Below are 24,239 nucleotides of genomic sequence, written 5' to 3' on the forward strand. Positions count from 1 at the left end.
CTAATTAAAACCAAAGCGTCAAACACTCAAATCATACAGCAGCATCCTGCAGAATACTATACTCATAATGCATAACATTCAGAAAAGATCAACTCACATTACATCAATTCAGCAAGCCATTTCTGCACTGTGATGTAAAGCTAAAACTATTACAAATATTGATTTATTTGAAATAAAATGAAATCTAAGATGAAATGACAAACTAAAATAAAAATACATTAAAGATAAATAGAAATTAATTAAAAAAACTTATAGAAATTAAACAATAAAAAAAGATTTAAAAAAAGATTTTTTTTTTTTATATAAAAAATGTCTCAACATCTGAAATAAAATACAATTTGGTTAAAGTAAAATTAAAAAAAAATTAAGCCAAATAGAAATTTAATTGATCGAAAAAGACAAACACACAAACCAGAATTACTGAAAAAATTAAGTATATAAAGCGAGATAAAAAATTTAATTAAAATATTAAAGGGACCAAAAAAAAAAAAAAAAAATCTATTTTTGATGAAAGCACTAAATAAAATAACTTACAGAAAATGTCATTCAAATACATGTTCTTAGACTCAGAGGTAGCTCCTGAATAAATAATTCCTTACAAGCTGTAATCACCAGTTCTGGAGCACGTGAAGGCTTTGGGGGAGATAGTTTTGCACAAAACAAACAAAAAAACTATTGAAAAAGCCATAAGTGCACAACAAAATGACTAAACCGAAATTAAAACAGAAAATATAAAATTGTTAATAAATACCACAACAGTAGCATTGCATTACAGGAATAAAACATTTGCATTAAATTTCTACATTCTATAAGGTCCAGACAGATTTGTCAGACAGAAAGGTCTGGTTCTCTGTGATCCCATCCATCATTCAGTCTCAGCTCTCAAGATAAAACACAGCGAGCTTCTGTCAAACGCACCGAAATAGATCTCCGCTTCCTCCCGAGAGCTTCACCAGGAACAGAAGATCAGCTTCTGCTCGGGAACCAAACGAGCTTTATATAAAACCCAACATTAACAGCACATTAATGACCTGAGATGACCGGAGCGGTGAAGCAAAGGGTTAAATACAACTAAAGTATTCTGTCAATTACCACAAAATCACTCAAAATACTCCAAACCCTCCTGAAGCAAGTACATAGCTAATTAATATCACTCCGTATGAAAATGTAGAATTACACTGGAACAAGGACGCCTTCGAATAAAGTGTAACCATTTAATTCATTTATATGAAAACAAACTACAAATAAAACCTAAAACTTAATTGTTAGATGTTTCCTCAGAAATTAACTACACGAAGTTTGAGCTGAAGTACTAGAAGTGGTCAAATAGGAATAAAAATAAATTCAGGCTAAATAGAAATAAAAGGCAAAAGCACAAAAATATTACCTGAACTAAAAATAAAAAGTTAAAATCAAAATATACACAAGTACTGTAACTGTATTTAGTATAAAAACACATATGAACTAATTAGCAAAGAAAATACTCAAAATACTCAATTTTAACAACATAATCCTGTGTTTATGAAAAATTAATATGCAAAAAATTAAATATAAACAGATGAAAACATTAAAACGAGAAATATCACTGAAATTAGCACTAAAATTACCAAACAGAAATGGAAAAAGCTAAATATAAATGACCTAAACTAAAATTTAAATGTAAACTAAAAATATAAAAACTACAATATTATCAAATACTACTATATCAGTTAAAATAAGCAAACAAACAAAAGTGCTGATGTAAATGATTTTCTGCCCAGATGCATGTGTCCTTGTTTTTCCAGACTCCAGATTTGTAATAAGTTCCTGACACAGTGACGAGGTCACTTCCTGCCGCAGGCTCCGCCCCCCAGTGACCACACACTCCATGCTGGTCAGATGGAATGATTTATTCATAATCATGGAAGAATATTAAAACAATGAACATTGAAAGCACTGACACGTTACTCAAGGCCTCTCTGAGCATGCACGAGTCCATCTTAAATAGATTTTAATATAAAACAGAGTTGTGATGGACTGACCCTCCCAGTCCACTAGAGGGAGTGTGTGTGTGTGTGTGTGTGTGAGAGAGAGAGAGATAGCAGGCACGTGAGCTCAGCTGGGATGTGTGTGTGTGTGTGTTTCCCAGCTCATTGTGCTAGTGAACACAAACACCATTTCGTCACAGATGACAAATCAACAAATACAAAAAAATAAAAGACTCATTAAAAAAAACAAGATTTTAAAGATGTCAGAGGAACACAGGCACTGCTCTGTCAACTGCAGCAGGCACTTCGACACACACACACACACACACACACGACAGCGGTGGATCTCATGAAGAACACGTGCAGCTCAAAATTCATCACAAAATCACAATGAAAACAATTCTTGCTTTAAAAAATAGTGCCAATTAATTCTTTCATATTTCTGTAATGCAAACTAATCAAATGTTCATCACTCTAATGCAAAAACAACAAAAACACTTGTACATGATGGTAGTAAAAACTGGAAGCTTGTTTCTGCAACATAAAAAAAAGTGACTATAAATGTATATCTCGGAATTAAGAAGTGAAGAACTCAGAACTGAGAGATGAAGTAGCAATTAACAGTAACAATTACTTTTATTCATTTATTTTTATTCCATGGTGGAAACAGCCTTTCACATTAAATGTTTTTTATATACATGTATATATATATATATAACCATAGTTTACATCAGTTTTATACTTTTGAAGGAGAGAAGAAAAATGTATACTAATTTTTACATTAAAATGATTTACAATTATTTTATGCCAATTCAAATGTCATTTAAATCTTTGTAACACAATGTTTTTATTAAGAGTACAGTAATCATCATTGAGAATAATGACAACTACAAAATAAAACCTGGATGTATAACATGAATTAAAATTAAAATTCAACTTTATATTTTGATTTTGGCGTGAAATATGAGTTGTGTGTTTTCATGAGACCGGAGCGAGAGAGAAAAGACCAGCCTTCCTCACAGAACAGAGAAGCAAAGGAGATGAGGAGCGAGTACTGCCACACACTCACACACACACACACACACACACACACACACACACACACACACACACACACACACACACACACGTCAGCGTCCAGATCAACAGTCCAGTCTCCAGCACAGCGAGGAGGTCAGATGTTCCTCACAGCTGCAGATCTTTGGCTCTGATGTGCTGCAGCTTCTCTCGCAGCAGACGGAACGAGGGTCGTCCGGCCGGGTCCAGCGTCCAGCACTGCTTCATCAGGTCATACACCACCACCGGACAACCGTCAGGAGCCTCCATCTTATAGCCCTTCTCCACCCGCGGCACCACCTCCTTCAGCGGCTGAGGACACACACACACACACACACAGAGCTGAGACTGACCTCTGCTGGACACACACACACACACACAGAGCTGAGACTGACCCCTGCTGGACACACACACACACACACACACACAGCTGAGACTGACCCCTGCTGGACACACACACACACACACACACACAGATCTGAGACTGACCTCTGCTGGACACACACACACACACACACACACACACACAGAGCTGAGACTGACCCCTGCTGGACACACACACACACACACACACACAGCTGAGACTGACCCCTACTGGACACACACACACACACACACACACACACACACAGAGCTGAGACTGACCCCTGCTGGACACACACACACACACACACACACACACACACACACAGAGCTGAGACTGACCCCTGCTGGACACACACACACACACACGCACACACAGAGCTGAGACTGACCCCTGCTGGACACACACACACACACGCACACACAGAGCTGAGACTGACCCCTGCTGGACACACACAAACACACACAGCTGAGACTGACCCCTGCTGGACACACACACACACACACACACACACACACACACACACACACACAGAGCTGAGACTGACCCCTGCTGGACACACACACACACACACACACACACACAGAGCTGAGACTGACCCCTGCTGGACACACACACACACACACACACAGCTGAGACTGACCTCTGCTGGACACACACACACACACACACACACACACACACACACACAGAGCTGAGACTGACCCCTGCTGGACACACACACACACACAGCTGAGACTGACCTCTGCTGGACACACACACACACACACACACACACACACACACACAGAGCTGAGACTGACCCCTGCTGGACACACACACACACACACACACAGAGCTGAGACTGACCCCTGCTGGACACACACACACACACACACACACACACACACACACACAGAGCTGAGACTGACCCCTGCTGGACACACACACACACACACACACACACACACACACACACACACACACACACACACACACACACACACACAGATGGGGCTTTAACACTCCAAACTAAAAAAGTATCTTTTTTACAAAGTCTTACAATTCTGGGGTACGGCACTCGTCCGAAAGAGTAAATCTCCCACAGCAGAACGCCGTAGCTCCACACGTCAGATTTAGTGGAAAACTTCTGTGAAAACACAAGAAAAAATCCAATGATGACATGAAACTAGTGCTCGAGAGATTCTCTGAAAATACGAATCTTTTCACATCAGTGAGTGATGCAACAAAGAGCCACAAACCACTGAGAGAACGAGCGAGTGTTCACTAACTACAGCGAAAGCAAATCATTCACAGGCTTTAAAAGCAAAATATGATCATAACATCACAAACGCTGCTTCCAGAAACAAGCTCCAATATTACTGTGAGTTTTAATTGAATGACGCAGAAGTGTACCTTCTCTCGCAGCGCCTCGGGCGACGTCCATTTGACGGGCAGCTTGGCCGTGTCCTGAGTGGACGACGCCTCTTTGGTCAGTCCGAAGTCACTGACTTTAGCGATGTTATCATCGGACACCAGCACATTACGAGCCGCCAGATCTCTGTGCACGAAGTTATTGGCCTCCAGATACTCCATGGCCTCGCAGACGTCCCTGAGACACGAACACAAACACACTCCTGATCAGGGCTGGGCATCTCTCGTCCATTACAATGAGGTCAAACATTCAGATATCAAACCTAGAGCTTCTTCAGCATATTGCATGAATTTCATGGAATTTATGAACGGAGTGATTCAATGACTCGCTCAAGATTGACTCGTTTCATTACTGGATGGATCAGTGTTTTTGAATGAATCTCTTGAATGAATGATTCAAAGACAAATACATTTTAAGTAAAAAGTACCTTTTTTCCAGCTAAAAAATACAAGATGTGCACATATGAATTTTATATTAAGTATCCGATTCTAGAATTGAAATTGATTTTTGATTCCCAATTGTACTCAAAACCCAAATGGACAGACACACAGCAGACTGATGCGTTTACTCACAGAGAAAACTTGAGCAGACACTCGCCGCCCAACACGGTCCGTCCTCGAGAGCGCAGGTAATCCACCAGACAGCCCTGCTCAACACACACACACACACACACACATATAACCATTTTGACTAAATATTATGCATTTTGTGTGCGGGTCATTTTGACCCGGGTATGTATGGAGCACCATTAGTGTCAAAAATACTTTCATAATATTTATGGAGTTATATTAGTGCCAAAAAAATCTGTAAAATATATTGTCCCCATATCTTGAATTTTGTCGATGAACATGAACATATATGCCTAATGACAAACCACTGCAGCATGAAAAATGTATCAACTTTTTTTTTTTTTTTATACGAAAGTTAAGGTTTATGCAAGTTAATTTAATTTTGTTTTGTTTTTTTACTTTTCAGAGAAATAAGGCTAATATCAGTAATTCTCAGATTATAAGCCTATTTTTTATATATATATAAATTTCATACGATGATATAGTCAAATAAAACTCATTAATATTGATTTTCTTCTAAATAACAAATACATGTTAATAACATAACATTCAAAACATATTACTTAAAACTTATTAATCAGTTCTCTCAGCAATAATACGTTGCTGGTCAGATACAATACGAATTTAGTTGAAAAAACATTAAATATAATGCAGGACTTTTAACTATAAACAAGCCCAAAATACACTGGGACTCTTATTTTGAAATGTCCCGGCATTACTACTTCCAGATGCACACATACACAAAAAATGACTAGTAAACATTATGAAAATTCATCAACAATAGATCATAAGCAATATATGTTATTAATGAGTTCATGATGCAACTTTTAACAGTAACACTGAGAGAAACGGCGCTGACCTTAGCCATGTATTCAGTCACGATGAACAAACTGCCTCGTTCCTCCACGATCACCCCTAATAACTGCACCAGGTTAGTGTGTCTCATCTGACTGCAACACACACACACACACACACACACACACAGATTTTAAATCATAATAATATTTCACAGTTTTTACTCTTTTCCACAATTGGAGCTCTGTTCCTTTAAAAGTAGATGTCAAGCTCCTGCAAAAGGACAAATACTGTATGTGACCAATAGAAAGGCACCATAAAAACAGTCCGTATTCTGCATTATTAAAGACGATATCACAGCATTGTATCATATGGGTTGATAATCTAGCATAACTTTAGTGATATTAATGTGAGATGTTCTGGAGGCTTGTGAAGATCATTCCTCCGCTGAGGAACAGTGAAAGTAAAGCTTCTGCAAACAAATGCTCCTCAAAAGATACTGAGGATCAGATTTGAGACTCTAAAACATGATTGATGGAGAATCAAGTAAAGCTGAGCTGCTTCAGTCCAGTAAGAGTTCATCTGGAGATATAACCCTTTCGACAAAATGTTATGCATTCTGTGTGCGGGTCATTTTGACCCGGGAATGTATGGAGCACTATTAGTGCCAAAAATACTTTGTTAAATTATGAAGTTAAATTAGTGCCAAAAACTTTTGTAAAATATATTGTAAGCACATCTTACACACGTGTAGGACTGAATTTTGTTGATTTTGCCTACTGACAAACCACTGCAGCATTAAAAATCTATTGTTTTTATCCGAAAGTAAGTTTACTTGATAAAAATCAGTCAATATTTGACAGCAGGAAATAAACGTGAAGCACCAGCTGAAGATGGATGTTTGCACACCTGTGCTTTAGTTTTTCATAAAGTGTTGAAGTCCAGGTGAAGGTCGGTCTGATCATCTGTACTCACGTCATGACTGAAGCTTCAGCGAGGAAAGCCTGAGCCGTGGCGTCGTGTTTGATGCACTTCACTGCCACCTTGGTCCCTCTGTATTCTCCCACCATCACGTCTGAACACACACACACACACAGATTATACACGGATTCATCGTCCTCAAACACAGCGACACGGATCTTCACACACCTCCGAACTCTCCTTTGCCGATGGTATGTTTGAGTTTGAGATCTTTCATGTTCATAGCCCATCCACCTGTGAAGACAAACATCGAGATGAAACTGCTTTCACTTCTGCTTGTTTCCTGAACATCTGCTTACTGACGGATCAAATAATACTACAATATACTACAATAGAAGTAATAGATAGTATTGCGTATTATTATTAACCAATTACTGAAAATGAACTAAATAAAAATTAATGTCAACAAAAACAAAAGACACTGAAAATAGCAAAAGCAGAATAAAAAAAAAATACAAATAATTTAACTAAAATGAAACAGAAAACCTAAGTATAAAAACAAAAAAGCTTTTTTAAAATATAAATAAAAACTATAACATCATATTTATTATAATACAATTATTAACTGGAAAAAAAGAAATTAAAAACTAAAATAATAATAATAATAATAATAATATTTATAATAATTAATAAAAAATAAATGAATTATTTTACATGAAAACTAATTATACAATTTCAAATAATAGTATAGCAACATTACTTAAATCCAATTATTAACTGGAAATAAAATAAATAAAAACTAAAACTGAAATAATAAATTAATAATAAATGAAACCTAAATGGTGACATCTGAAACAAAACAAAATGAAAAAAAAAAAAACATAAAAAACATTACTTCAATTTAAACTAGAGTTAAATTGAAAGCTGAAAGTATAAATAAAAACTATTTCAGAATATTAAAAAATCTAAAATAATAAATAAATAATGCTAAAATATGCTTATAGGAGATATGACACCCACTCCTGGAGAACTCGTCCTGTGCTGCCACCGTCCCCTCCATCAGCTTGGGTTTGATGAGCCGTGTACAAAGACCATCAGCGTCTTTGGTGTAATGCTGAACACACACACACACACACACACACACATTAATATGCATTATCAATAGTCATGTTGCACACAGAAGCAGTTGTGAACTATAGATTTAGCGTTCATGCCACTAACAATAAACATCCAGGGGGAGAAAGAATAATATAGCCACTAGAGGGCAGAACAAACTCTTAAGAAATCTAATTCATTCAAATCTAACACACAGCTTTGCTCTTGTTTACAGAGATTTCACAAGATGTGTGTGACGTTGATTCACGAGCAGCTTGTTATGACACGAAACCAAGAGAAACAATGATGAGAATGAGAAACGAGACAAGAGAATGTGAGGAATGCCTTTAAAACTCACACACAAACAAACTCACACTCGCACACACACACACACACACACACACACGCACGCTATGAAACATGCATGCTCTCTCTCAAACACACACACACACACACATCTATGGTCATGCATACACTCACACATGCATGCTTCCTCACACACACACACACACACACACACAGACACACACACGCTCATTTACACACACTCACACATGCATGCTTCCTCACACACACACACACACACACACACACACACACACGCTCTCTCATTTACACATATTCACACATGCATGCTCTCTCAAACACAAACACACACACACGCTCGCTTGCTCATTTACACATACTCACACATGCATGCTTCCTCACACACACTTGCACGCTATGAAACATGCATGCTCTCTCTCAAACACACACACACACACATCTATGGTCATGCATACACTCACACATGCATGCTTCCTCACACACACACTCGCTCATTTACACACATTCACACATGCATGCTCTCTCAAACACAAACACACACACAATCTTATTTACAAATACTAACACATGCATGCTTTCTCTCACACAAACACACACACTCGCTTACTCATGCAAACACGCTCAACACATGCATGCTTTCTCACACACACGCACACACACACACACACTCGCTCATTTACACACATTCACACATGCATGCTTCCTCACACACACACACACACACCTCCACCAGCTGCATGAGGTTGTCGAAGTACTCCTCCTCGTCGATGGACAGTCTGCCGCTGTGGTAGATGATGCGGTAGTGCTCCACCTTGCCGTCGCAGCTCACACACAGCGTGTAGTCTCCGGGGTAGTTTGTGCTCTCGCGCACCAGGAACAGCCCGGTCTCCGGCGGATACAGCAGACGCTCCGCCTGCTCACGCGTGATCTTACCGTGAAACCACCTGACAAACACACACACGATGAGAAAACACTCGGGTCCAGTTCTCTCTCTGGCCTTCCAATCCTTTTAGAGATCAGTGTGTACAGTATAGGGAGTATACTACATGTGTGTGTGTGTGTGTGTGTGAGAAAGATTGAGCATGTTACTGTTCTAATCAGGTTAGAAAACAACAATGTCGTGTTTCAGTGGAATCAGCAAACGCCGAGGATTGTGGGTCGTGAGCTCTGTGCTGAACACACACCCTTCAAGCAAAAATGCAGAAGAGCAGCCATCAGGAATGCACCTGACACACAGAGCCTCCATTAGGAGCGCAGGAAACTAATAAGAGGATCATACAGGAGTTTTGTGTCTGGGAATAATGGAGCGACTGATTCATTTGAGATCTCTAGTGATGAGGCATCAGACCCCGCTTTAATTAAATTCAATTAATTCATTAAAATGACTGGTAAGACTTCATCTGTATCTGAGAAATGGATCTATTCAATTGGAAAGAGAACATCCTTCAACATTTGGACTGTTAAAACTAATCATAAATGATAAACATGCAATATTTACCATACAGTTTAACAAGTAAACCCAAGAATTTATGGTTTATATCCATGTGTGTGTGTGTGTGTGTGTGTCTGATTCAGCCGCAGAAGCACAGACACAGACTCCAGCTCATCTACACATTCTACAATAAATCCTCCATCAGCTGAGGCACATGAACCACAGACAACCATTACCCACAATGCAGCAGGGCTGGAGTCCTCAGTGTGGCGACTGGGTCTGCAGTTATTGATCTGAAGGCTGACAGACTGAATGAAGATCATGAACTCACGGCATCAGACTGAGCTTTCCTCCTGATTTGACTCCTTCTCTCTTCTGGACGTAGTTTGCTGGAATCATTCCCTCTCGGCCAACAGAGTTCTTCGCTTTGTACCAGTTCGGGTCCTGAATCAATCGATCAATCAATCAATCAATCAATCAATCAATCAATCAAACAATCGATCAGTCACTGGAGAACATGGGCATGACAACAACCAAGTAGACTCATAATTCATTCATATCAACCAATAAAATAAAATCCCATTATGATCAATTCAACAGTAATGTTGTTACATTGTTTCACCAATGTAATAAACACAATTATTATATATAGTATTCTTTTATTTAATGCCATACCAGCAGAAAATATTTTAACTATAAATATTTTAGAAATAACAAATAACATAAAAATATTTTTTAAATGTATTAATATATTAATAAAGTGATCTGGCAGAATTTGAAAGCATTTCAAACTAATATCATTTACAGTCATGAGAACTGTGATAGCTGAAAACTGTCACAATGTAAACAAATCTGTAAATAATAAATAAATAAAAAGCAAAACAGAAATTTAACCTTGAAAAATCTCTATGAATAATTTAAATGAAGTAAAATAAACCAAAATATATTAATACTAACTATTACGTGCATGTATAAGAATTTTTTACATTAATATAAAAAACTTTACAAGTTTTTAATTAAAGAGTTTAAATAACGAAATACATAAATGTATCAATATTTTTCTTAAAACAATATAAGCAAAAATAGCACTCTCAGTTTAATATTTGATAGAAAAAATATAATTTTTCCAGAAGTATCTTTATGTCCATTTCTGATGAATAAGAGGACCATGTGACATGAGCAGGTGTGTGCTGATTGGCCGTTACCTTGGTAACGCCGATGATGGTCAGCAGGTCTCCTTTACAGAAGCTCAGGTCCAGTTCTGTGCTGCCCTGGAAGTTATACTTGGCCACACACTCGGTGCCCGGCGGCCACGACACCTGACACACACACACACACACACACAGATCACACACACTAATACTGAACACATTAAACATGGCATGCAAGACATTATTTAGTTTAAAAAACAAGTCTATTTAAGAACCATTTAACACCTTTTCATTACTGTAATGGCTTTTTATTTAAAATACTACTTTTTATAGTATAAATTAAAGTTATGTATATTAATAAAGTGATTTGAAGGCATTAATCAATGACAGTCATGAGAACTGATAACTGTCACAATGCAAAAAATCTGTAAAACAATAAATAATCTATATGGGACTTTAACCTTGAAAAATCTATATGAATAATTTAAATAAAATAAATAAATAAAAAATCCCTAAAAATAGGGGTCAGTTTACCTTATGCAAATTGTAATTGGTTTTTAATTATATACCGTACATACAAAAATTAAATAACCCAAGAAAGATGATGTATTGATCTTCTGTAGATCTAATGTGTGTGTGTGTGTGTGTGTGTGTGTGTACCTGTAGAGCAGACATGCTGAGGACTGAAGCTGGAGTCTCTGAGCATCAGACGAGAACCATCAGAGCTGAAGAGACACACACACACACACATCTAGTTACTCAGAGCGTGTGTGTGTGTGTGTGTGTGTGAGTGAGAGAGAGAGAGCCATCTCAGGAAGTGAAAACCAGAATAAAACTCTGAAAACAGAACTGACACTGATTTTCCAGCTAACTGCCGAGTAGGAGGAGTGTGTGTGGGTGTGTGTGCGTGTAAATGTATGTAAGTGTGTGTGTGTGTGTGTGTGTGCGTGAGTGACAGAGCATGTGTGTGTGTGTGTGTGTAAATGTGTGTAAGTGTGTGTGTATGTTTAGGAGGTTGTGGGTAAAACATCTAAATCTGGCCTCTGCTCTAAAAATCATCAACACATTAATCTACAGCAAAAAAACTATTATTTAATAACAGTCAGAAAAATATTAGTTCATTAGCGAAGGGGCAAAATTACTTAAACCTGAATTTAAATGAAAATTAAGTAAAAGCTAATTATTCAAAACAGAAATAAATATCATAATATATAAATAATACAAATATAACAAGTGTGCAGAAGTACAGTCACAGGTATTTGTAGCAAAAACTGAACATTAAAAAGCAGGATCAGATTATTACAAACAACTTCTGATGTATTCCTTCTGACAGATGACTGTTTACACTGAAAAATCACATTCCAACATATGCAAATAATGGCAACATTATTACCCAATATATAGTGTAATCATGACGATAATAATAAAAACACTATATAACAGAAAAATCGAATAAAGCAAAAGATAAAGCAGTGAGACTCTAGTCCTGGACTAAGACCTGGTTTCACAGACAAGGCTTAGACTAAACCAGGATTAGACCAAAGCTCAATTGGGACACTTAAGTCGCTTTTATAAACCTGCTTTAGAAGAACATTACTGGTGTGCATCTTCAGACAAAACCAAGACACTGATCATCATAAGATCAATCAGTGCAAGTACAGCTCAGATTACAGGTTAGTCTGGGACTAGACTTAAGCCTGGTCTGTGAACCCATGTGAACGAGTCATAAACCAGAGATGAGGAACGTCTGCTGAACGACGGAGACTGTGAAATATGGAAATGTGACCTTACTGAACATGCAAATGATGAGTTAACAGAGCAGAAACAGTTTCACATCAGTCTGAGTCTGAGAATACTCTTCCTCCGAATCAAAGCTGAAGATTCAGAAGAATCAGCTCTCAATACTTCCAAGAAAACAGCACGTCTGGCTGAGTATAACACACACACACACACACACACACACACACACACACACACACACACACACACACACACACACACACAGTGTCCGATGGAGAGAGAGAAACACTTCATCCTCACAACAGCACACGCTGCACTCAAACACTGCTATTTTTATCAGAAACAGAGTGTGTGTGTGTGTGTGTGGGCTGGCACACATTACTGCATCTCTGTGATGGAGAGAGAGAGAGAGAGAGAGAGAGAGAGAGAGAGAGAGAGAGAGAGAGAGAGAGAGAGAGAGAGACAGAGAGATTAAAGGTGCTGAGATTTCTCTAAATAGATCCGAGAAGAAAATCATCTATTGAGCTGTGAAATAAAGAGCAGATGCAGAACGAGAGAGAGATTAGAGAAGGCAATAATCAAAAAGAGACGACAATGAGTGTGTGTGTGTGTGTGTGGATCAGTGTTATTTTAGCATCTATTATAGTATCTGTGAGAGCTGAGATACTATTATAGTTTTTATAATTATTTGGAACTGATTTTGATTTTATATCTTCCAGTTTCATTTTAATTTAATTAAAGTTTTAGTAATTTTGTTTCCTTTTTTTGTTACTTTTATTATTTATTTTCATTTTTACAATTAATATATTAGGGTTGTCAATATAACACGTTAACTTAATTTATGAAAAATAATGCAATATTTGAATGCGTTTAATGCACTGGCTCCGCCCCCAGAGCTGTAGGTCATGGTACAGTCCATACAGCTGACTGATGCAGAACAACAGCTCTATAAACACAGTTATCACAAACAATTCAAGACACTGGTGCAAAAAATAGCCCTGTGTTTGTCTCAAATTTATAACATACGAGAAGAAATATCACAAGCAGCGAGAGCTTTACACGAGTGCTGATTTTGTCCCAAAGTTTAAATGTGATTTTATAAATAAGATCAGTAAATAAGTAGTGTTATATATTAAACACAATATTAGAGGTTTTTGATTAATTTTTTGCAAAGAACACATTACCGCTAATATCAAGGCAGACTTGTTGTGCGTCTCTGAAAAACAGGTGTTTAGTTTAGTTTCTGAATGAATCCTCCTTTTGAATGAATCGAGTGAATCAATGATTCAAAGACTCATTCATAAAGAGAACCGTTTACTTGATTCCTGAATGAATCAGCTGTCTGAACGAATGATTCAAAGACCCATTCATAAAGAGAACCGTTTGCATGACTCCTGAATGAATCAGCTGTTTAAATTAATCATGTGAATCAGTGATTTACAGACTAATTTATAAAGAGATGTTTAATTCCTGAATGAATCAGCCACTCGAACAAATCGAGTGAATGAATGATTCAAAGACTCGTTCATAAAGAGAGCCGTTTACTTGATTTCTGAATGAATCAGCCATTCGAACGAATCGAGTGAATGAATGATTCAAAGACTCATTCATAAAGATAGCCGTTTACTTGATTTCTAAAAGAATCAGCCATTCGAACGAATCGAGTGAATGAATGATTCAAAGACTCATTCATAAAGAGAACCGTTTACTTGATTCCTGAATGAATCAGCTGTTTAAATTAATCGTGTGAATCAGTGATTTACAGACTAATTTATAAAGAGATGTTTAATTCCTGAATTAATCAGCCACTCGAACAAATCGAGTGAATGAATGATTCAAAGACTCGTTCATAAAGAGAGCCGTTTACTTGATTTCTGAATGAATCAGCCTTTCGAACGAATCGAGTGAATGAATGATTCAAAGACTCATTCATAAAGATAGCCGTTTACTTGATTTCTAAAAGAATCAGCCATTCGAACGAATCGAGTGAATGAATGATTCAAAGACTCGTTCATAAAGAGAGCCGTTTACTTGATTTCTAAAAGAATCAGCCATTCGAACGAATCGAGTGAATGAATGATTCAAAGACTCATTCATAAAGAGAGCCGTTTACTTGATTTCTAAATGAATCAGCCACTCGAACGAATCGAGTGAATGAATGATTCAAAGACTCATTCATAAAGAGAGCCGTTTACTTGATTTCTGAATGAATGACTAAACAAGACATTTACCGCCACCTGCTGGCAGATTTAGTTTCTTATTTGGAGAATAATTTCATTAAAAAAATAAATAAATAATAATAATAATAATAAAAACATTAAAAGGGCATGTTCACAAAAAAAATTATATTCTATTTTGTGGAACATTAAATGGTAACGAAGCTGTTCTAATCACTAGTGACTTCCTTTACATGAACAAAAAATACTGAGATGTTTCTAAAATTATCATCTTTTTTATTTGTATTTCAATGTTTATGTTAAGTATGTTAAGTCATTGTAGCCTAAATGTTTATAAGTTTTTGTTGATTCAAGTAAAATACCTAAAGCTACGATTTGTAATGTCTCATTGATACTTTCTCATTTAACACAAAAATAGCTTTAATCTTTTGTGGGTATTTTCACAGTCAAATTTATTTAGTGATTAATCGAAACATCATGTAATTAATTCATTTAAAATATATAATTGACTGACAGCCCTAATATACTTGCGTAAAAACATCAAATGCAATGTTCACTTGTGTAGGAAATCCTTTATTTTCATTTGATTACATATTGTATATTTTATGTACACATTTTATGAACTGACAGGACATGCATTTTGATAATTAATATTGAACAGAAAAGCCCTGTGTGCACGAGCATTATACACAGTATAAAAGAGCAAAATATGTTCATTTGATGTAAATGTACAGACTGTCAATTAAACCAAATGACAAATAATGACATCCAATGTGATCTTAAATGGCGTGGATGTTAGCAGCAGTTTTCAGCAGATATGAATAATGAAGCTGAACTCCAGACACACTGAGCACTGAATAATTAAACAAGCTACAATATTCACACACACACACACACACACATACACACCTGCTTCCAGTGAGCAGCTATATTAGTTTGGGTCTCACTCGAACATATCTTTATTATGAATGTTGGTATTTTCTTATGGTAATGTTGCATCTTATGGTGCTTGTGCTCTTATTTCACAGACAGGTGCCACCTTTAAACTCTTTCTCATTTCCCACTGACTCACAGGAAACACATTTCAGCTGCAAGAAGCCGTGCAAAGATCAGGCATTCAAGCTCTGAGACACGATAAAGATCAGACGCTCAGACTGGATTATCAACATCTAAACTGGTGCATCAGGTTAAAGATGAAACCCAGGAAGGTCAGAGAAGGAATCGGTTTCTGTCCGGAGAGGCTTCGGATAAAGCCAGGACACTGGAGATGCGGGATATTCTCACAATCTGCATGAAAACCATCTAATAAAAGCAGATCGACTGGAGATCGATCTCCAGTTACAGGAATAGTTTACAGAAAAATTAAAATGCACTCATCTTCAGGTCATCCAAGACCAGGATGAGTGTGTGTCTTCATCAGGTTTGTAGAAATTTTGCATTGCATCAGTTTTTCATCAATGGCACTCCAGTCCATCAGTGAACATCTGGAGAAGACAAAACCTGAAACACATCCAGCATTAAGATGATTTTAACTCAAACACATAGAGTGTATAATCCATAATAACACTTCCTCCAGTGAAAAGTGCATCTGCTGTTGTCTCTCACAGATTAGTTTAGATCTGTTTAAACGCTGCTTGATCTGTGCAGATTTCTCTCCTGATTCAGACCAGAACACTGTATCACTGGAGGAAGTGTTATTCTGGATTATAGACTCTATGTGTTTGAGTTAAAATCATCTTAATGCTGGATGTGTTTCAGGTTTTGTCTTCTCCAGATGTTCACTGATGGACTGGAGTGCTGTGGATTATTGGGATGTTTTTATCAGACTCTCATTCTGACGGCACCCATTCACTGCAGAGCATCCATTGATGAGACACTGATGCAGTGCTACATTTCTACAAACCTGATGATGAAGAAAAACTCATCCTGATTTCAGATGAACTGAGGGTGATGACATTTTTTTGCAAAAGTTCATTTTTAAAGCAAACCATCCAACACAAAAAATCCCAACAACAAACTCAAAATGTGGATCCCCGAGAGATCCAGCAAACATCTGAAAAGCATCAGGAAAGGTCTCAAGATACAGGAATCAATCAGCTCCCGAGACCTTCATTACAAACTCACAGGACAAGATCAATCCCAATCGGTTTACCTCAAAAGTGAACCGGTTTTTCTCAAACGCAGCAGCGTGAACATGTTTAAACATGAGATGATGACAAACTTCAGCGTGCACATGAAGAGTCAGCGGAGAAACACGCAGGAGACACTGGAGAAAAGAAACACGTCCATCAGGTGAGAGACGGAAGTGACCTTCAGCGGTCCGTCACGCACCGTTATCTTCAGCAGATTCATTCAAATCAACAGCTGGATCATCTCAGGACATTTGAATAGAGCAGCTCTGTATGAACACGCTTCAGTGTGAGAACCGCCGATGCAAATGAGCAGAGATCATGACATCATCGCTGGAAATAAAACACTGATGCGTTTAGTGCTGGTGCTCGGGATTCTACTTCCTGTTCTCACACCTGTGACGTTCCCTAGAGGACCGCATGACGACTTCTGCTTTCATACTCCGACTGATTACAGAGATCAGAAACACAAGAACCACATACAGACACACACAAACCAAAAATCAACACAAAACTACTGCAAAACCTGTATACAGCCAGTATAAAACCAGCACAAAATCAGAACGAAATCAGCACAAAATCAGACCGAAATCAGGATAAAATCAGAACGAAATCACGACGAAACCAGAATCAAAGCAGCACAAAATCAGAACAAAATCATGACAAAATCAGATCAAAATCAGCACAAAATCAGAACGAAATCATGACAAATCAGAACGAAATCATGACAAATCAGAACAAATCAGAACGAAATCATGACAAAATCAGAACGAAATCATGACAAAATCAGAACGAAATCATGACAAATCAGAACGAAAGCAGCACAATATTAGAACAAAATCAGCACAATATCAGAACGAAATCATGACAAAATCAGAACGAAATCATGACAAATCAGAACGAAAGCAGCACAATATCAGAACGAAATCATGTCAAAATCACAACGAAATCAGCACAATATCAGAACGAAATCATGACAAAATCACAACGAAATCGGCACAATATCAGAACGAAATCATGACAAAATCACAACGAAATCAGCACAATATCAGAACGAAATCATGACAAAATCAGAACGAAATCATGACAAAATCTCAACCAAAGCAGCACAATATCAGAATAAAATCAGACCCAAACCCACCAATCAAATGTAAGACACTTAGCATAACTGATGGTGTTTTTTGTGCAGATGAGGATGTTTAAGATCCTCTGTACTCATAACTTTATATTTGTATGCATGCTGCTGCTTGAAAATTAAATAAAAAACAGATTTTTTTAGATTTTAATAAGGGTTCCAGTTCATTTCTCATTAGCACAACATGCAAACTGACTGAAAGTGAAGTTCCCCTTCTTCCCTGCCGTTTCTCATAAACCAGACGTTCAGCCAGAAATCAGTGTTCACCTTCCAAACCTGAAACACTCTCTCACTTTCTTCTGTCAAGAACGATAAAACTATTCCACTGTATGAGAAAGACAAAAAAACTAAACACTGAGGAGAAATATCTTTGGTGATTAGAAGAAAGAAGATCACACAGGTCTGAACATGACGAGTAATGAGGAGTTCTGTTCATTCACTAAAACAATGAGTCTGAATGACAGCAGTGAAGAAACACATGATGCACCAGCATTTCTGCTGAAAGACACTGTGTGAGAGAGAGAGAGTGTGTGTCTGTGTGTGTGTGTGTGTGTGTGTGTGTGTGTGTGTGTGTGTGAGAGAGAGAGAGAGAGAGACTGAAGACTCTCTCCAGAGCAGTACGGTTGTCCATGTGTTCAGCCGATGGAGGCGTCTGCTGCGTTCATTCCCGGTCATCAGGCCACAATGCTGCTATTCTACTGGACACACACACACACACACACACACACACACACGCACAGCCATCCACCACGACACTGATGCACCAATCAATAGCCAACAAACCACTGCTGTTAGCACATGCTAATAACATGTTTGTGTACATGTGAAGTGCAATGCATAAACATCACACTTTCAGCTCCATCAAATACATCTAAATATCGTCCTATAGTACATCTTCACACCTCAAATAAACAAGATGAGGAGGCACTAACTGATCACATGTAATCTGGATTACATTACCAGATTCTTCAAACTAAACTTCCTCATTCTTAAACTGGCTCCGGTTTATTTGCTCAAAGTCTTCTAGATTTGGGACATTCACACAAAGCCCAGTTCAGTGGCAGAGCATTTACAGAACATATACGGTACACTATCCTGTTAAAATCAGTGTGGTCAACAAGTTTTGGTCAAAAGCAATCCGAAAGAAGTCAGATTAAATAACCTAAAATGTAAAGTAACTGGATTACATTACGCAATTTAATATTTTTTTGTCATGTCACTTGGAATCAGAAACCAAATAGAATTGGGAAGCAATCTGTCCAGCTCTGTAAATGAGTAAATCTGCTCTGGAGTAATGTGCACAGAGTAAAGCACTATACACATAAACGTGACCTCTGATCGCAGTAATTCAGATCATATCTCATAAACGTCCCAACAGCGCTGGGAAAACAATCTCCAAACAAAACCACAGTTCATGCATTAACATTCACAGTACGAAAGTACATTTAAACAAATAAAAAATGCATAGAGTTATTTGCTTCAAACTAATGGAAAGAAAACATCCAAAATACTCTTTAAGTGTTTGTTTTATTGTACTTTATATATTTTTAATTGCAATTTAATGGAGCAATGTAACGCATGAATGTAAAATGAATATTGTAAAGTAACATTCATCTCAACATACTGGTTAAAAAATTAATAAATGTATAAATGCATCCTGAATGCACTGTAAGACGCTTTGGATAAAGGCATCCGGTAAATGCATAAAATGTAAACATTTAGAAGGATGCACAAACACCTTCTTGTGTTGCATCTAAAATGAAACACCATTTAGAGATTTGAAGTGTGATTTAACATCAGCTTTTTTAAGCAGCAAAACATCAACAACAGCCATTTCTGAGCATCACGGGAAAATTGACCTCACGTCGATGACCCAAACAGACCGGATCCGACTGAAGCGTCCTGCTGCGATCCAGCTGTCAATCACACACTAACGGAGATCAATCAGTGAACTCCACATCAGCCGAGCGTCAGAGTCTCTGAAAACACCGGAGATCCACAAACAGAGTTACTGATGACGAGGAGACCAAACACACCATCACTGATAAAACTCAAACGCATTTGAGATGTTCCTCACAAGGAGATCAAAACAGATCACAGGGTTTCCACAATCATGATTCCTGAAATAACAACTCAAAGCGATCCATTCAGACTCACGAAAACAGAGAAACTTCCAAGTCTTTTAAGACGAGAAACTACAGGCATAACTAGTGTTTGTTCATGCATTGATCAATTCAGTGTTTTGAGGTCTATTTGGCTTCCAGAACAGACCAGTGGAAAGAAAACACCAGTTACAGTTTTATTCCTCTCTATATTCTGAAGGATTGCACTGAGGGGTTTGTTCTTGTAACATTAACACACTGATTTATTCAACATTTTATTCCTAAAAAAAAAAAAACTGCGAAAATGTGTTATTTTCTGATTTATGGAGTGATAAACCGAAAAAATCTTTAAATCTAAATCATCAACAAAATCACACAAACACTTAGTACCTGGCTTCATCTGATGTCCAAATACACATCAGTGCACATCTACTTAGAAAACACGTATACTCTGATTAATCTACTGAGTTAGGCTAATATCTGCTCCATTCACCTGTAGTCTTGCCTTAAATATGCATGCTTTCCAAGCCTTAAAATAAAGCATGCTTTGGTTTGGCACGGCTGTGGAAACCCTACTGAATGAGCAAGTGTCTGTGTGTTCCCAGAATCCTCCTGCTCATCCGGGACGGTCTCTCGGCACTCGGGCATCCGAGGGCAGACGCAACAGAAGGTCTCCTTGCATGCTGCTGTCTGGCTCTTTAAACTCCTGCGTCGTTTCACGGCACGCTCGTTTGCATCGTCAGCACACTAAACACGGGACTTGGGCATTTCCAAGGTGTTCTTTACAGTATCCCAGAGTGCCATGCAAATATCATGGCATATAAACATTGTATAGATATGTTTTTTTGGTTTATTTAGGGAAAATTCTAGTAAATTGAGGCACTTTTCACCATTGGGTGATTTATTATGAATGAGCCCTATTATAATATGGTAACATTATAAATGGCATTTCCATGTTTTCTGGACAGATGCTAGTGTAAACATATATTTGCATGGAAATTCCCTGCTGTGTATCAACAGCAATCATTCAGAAATGTAAGTGTAACACAGTAAACGATGAATGGAAACATCCAAAGCAAATCAGATGCAACACCAACATCAGCTCCAGAAGAAGAGAAATCAGTCGTGCGTGATAAATACTGATAGATGCATTTGTGATTTGAGATGTTGAGAGACATGCACATCCCCTGTGATCAGCAGCTTTATTTCACGCATCTGGAACTTCACATGCAAGCGGCAGAAATGCAGTGTGTGTGTGAAATCACTAATGCATGAGCACCAACACACAACGAGCAGAAGGGAGAACACAGGCGATCAGCTGACAGCAATCGGTCAGTAATCAATGTGAAACGCGATCGGATGATAGATGCATTAAACGCGTCGATGAACGGAGACTCACCCAGCGAATATCGCGCATGAGCGTCTGCTTCTCTTCTGAGGGCTTGGGCTCCGGTTTGTCCCGAGCATGCAGCTGTTGTGGGTTTGAGAGCAGACAGTCCTATTTGGGCCTGTAGATGAAGAGGAAATGAAATGAGCTGAAAATGTCGCCACGGTTCGAGATTCTAGCGCTTCCACTCCGGTTCGCTGCAGCTCCGGTGACGTCACGCGAGAAACGCGCTGCCGCGGAAAAGTTGTTGTTGTTTTTGCTTGTGTGTGTGTGCAAAAATGCAGTTATAATTTTTAGTTTTATTTTATTAATAATTATATGTGGTAACCCGCCCAGTGGATTACTATAGGAAATACTATTATATTCGTACCTTGCAGGACTTTTATAGAAGAAAATCTGAAAATTGTCCCATTAAAAAAAAAAAAAAAAAAAAAAAAAAAAAAATATATATATATATATATATATATATATATATATATATATATATATATATATATATATATATATATATATATATATATATATAGGGTGATATCAGGTAAAATGGGCCATTTAAGGTTTTGGGGGTCCTAGCCCCTCTGGAATATAGAACCAATGACTACAAAATATTTCAAACTATCGTCATAACTGTGCTTGACAAGTAACAGGTGATTTAATTGGTTTATGGTTGCTATGGTGGGCGGGGCAATAATTCTTATCAAGACTGGTAAGTAGCCTGGCATACCAAATGTAACTAAACTATTATAAGGATGATAAATCTATAAAAAAACAAACATGCACATAAAAAAATGATGCATAATATCTGCCTTGATGGCATCAATCAGAAATAATGTTGCTAGTTTGGTATAGGAACATATTTTTTGAAAAAGTGATGTTTTTCTTGGCGGCCCAATTTACCTTAACCCACTGAGGTAAAATGGGCCATCATCTGTGTCATTCACAAACACATATACACATGTGTGTGTGTGTGTCAATTTATATATATATACATATTTACATTTAGCTGACGCTTTTATCCAAAGCGACTTACAATTACTATATATGTATATGTCAGAGGTCGCACGCCTCTGGAGCAACTAGAGGTTAAGTGTCTTGCTCAGGGACACATTGGTGTCTCACGGTGGATTTGAACCTAGGGCTCTCACACCAAAGGTGTACAGACATAAAATGTGATCCATGTTCTGCCTGGTTTCATGAGAGCCGTGGTGAAGAGAACGCTATCTGTGATGACGATGGTTTCATTTGCAAAGACTGTGTTTGAAAAAAACTTTCATCACACACACACACACACACACACACAAATCAGTTATCAGTTATCAATTTTGAATGTGAATTTTTGTAATTTGCACATTTTGTTCTAAATGTATTGTTCACAAACACACACACACACACAAACACACACAAACACACACGCATACACACACACACAACTGACATCAGTTCACTGATCTATGTTGTTCCAAAATTGACTTTTTTAATTGCACATTTGAATATGTGGGTTTGCACCCAAAATGTATTTTTTTTAATGTCACATATGGATATGTTTGTTTAATGCAGTTTAAATGTTATGTGGCTGTATAAGCAGTTGTTTTGAATTTCCCTTTGCAGTTGACCGGCCCATTTTACCTTAAACTGCTCATGCAAAAAAAGTTGGCACAACTGATGTTTCAAGAACTGTAGGGCCTAAATAATTATATTTTATTACATAATTTCAACACAAAATTATCAAAAACAGTCATTATTAATCATAAATACACATGGAATAGGCATATATGGTATTGTATTATTGTCCCAAACGATTTACCAAAAAGTGGCCCAATTTAGCTGATCACCCTATATATATATATATATATATATATATATATATAATAATAATTATTATTATTAAGTTGTCCTTTTGTCAGTTTTTAATGTTCACTATATTTTGTTTACTTTGCTACAAATCAAAATATTGTAACGACAAACTTCCATTTTTTCCCCCAAAACAAGAAATCCAACAGTAGGCCTACACTGATAAAAAATAGAGAGAGATAGCGCTATAAAATTGGTCAAAAACTAATTTAATTAATTAATTAACGTATAATTGATCTGTTTATCCCCTGGCTGTACCCAGTTCTGAGTGTTTGTTCTGTAATCTACATTATTTATATTTCATACAATAATCATTATCTCCCATTCAGCTTACACATATGACACAGTGACATCATATTTTAATTAAACTATTTATAATTTATCTCAGAAAGTACTGATCAAAATCAGTGATGTGTTAGATAGAAAATGATGGTACAGTCACATAAATAGAGTGAGATTTGTTTTACATTCATAGCAAAATAACCTGTATATAAATTGTATTTATTTGTTCACTTCGCCGTGTATGCATATTATAATATATTCACATTTTTAAACACTTGATAGTCATCCCATCAGGGGCTCATTGGTCACGTGATGTTGACTGAACGCGGAAGTAGCGCTGAAGTC

General features: G+C 37.3%; 1 protein-coding gene across 14 annotated transcripts; it reads right to left on the reverse strand.

The window, feature by feature from the left end:
- Positions 1 to 1,868: 1,868 nt before the first annotated feature.
- On the reverse strand, positions 1,869 to 21,951 carry LOC127977718 (tyrosine-protein kinase CSK-like). Of its 14 annotated transcripts, none has more exons than XM_052582746.1 (14): positions 21,774 to 21,944; positions 11,752 to 11,816; positions 11,146 to 11,259; positions 10,272 to 10,384; positions 9,233 to 9,452; positions 8,107 to 8,200; positions 7,315 to 7,380; positions 7,141 to 7,240; positions 6,230 to 6,320; positions 5,374 to 5,447; positions 4,783 to 4,978; positions 4,430 to 4,516; positions 3,854 to 3,936; positions 3,195 to 3,365 (listed from the first exon to the last, which is right to left on the reverse strand). In XM_052582746.1, the coding sequence occupies exons 2-14, from the start codon at positions 11,764 to 11,766 to the stop codon at positions 3,329 to 3,331; spliced, it is 1,290 nt and encodes a 429-aa protein (XP_052438706.1). In that variant the 5' UTR covers positions 11,767 to 11,816; positions 21,774 to 21,944; the 3' UTR covers positions 3,195 to 3,328. The 14 variants fall into 14 exon arrangements, with proteins under 14 accessions (XP_052438705.1, XP_052438706.1, XP_052438709.1 ...); XM_052582749.1 differs by lacking the exon at positions 3,854 to 3,936 and adding an exon at positions 3,404 to 3,420 and having other exon boundaries at positions 21,774 to 21,943; XM_052582747.1 differs by lacking the exon at positions 3,854 to 3,936 and adding an exon at positions 3,552 to 3,568 and having other exon boundaries at positions 21,774 to 21,943.
- Positions 21,952 to 24,239: the final 2,288 nt, after the last annotated feature.

This window comes from Carassius gibelio, chromosome B18 (assembly GCF_023724105.1).
Source record: "Carassius gibelio isolate Cgi1373 ecotype wild population from Czech Republic chromosome B18, carGib1.2-hapl.c, whole genome shotgun sequence".
Classification (NCBI taxonomy): Eukaryota; Metazoa; Chordata; class Actinopteri; order Cypriniformes; family Cyprinidae; genus Carassius; species Carassius gibelio.

Coding starts and splice junctions, on each gene's coding strand:
- LOC127977718 (XM_052582745.1), bottom strand. Junction 6,321..7,140: donor GCTGAAGCTTCAGTCATGAC/GTGAGTACAGAT, acceptor TGTGTGTTGCAG/TCAGATGAGACACACTAACC. Junction 4,517..4,782: donor CCGAGGCGCTGCGAGAGAAG/GTACACTTCTGC, acceptor GTGTTTTCACAG/AAGTTTTCCACTAAATCTGA.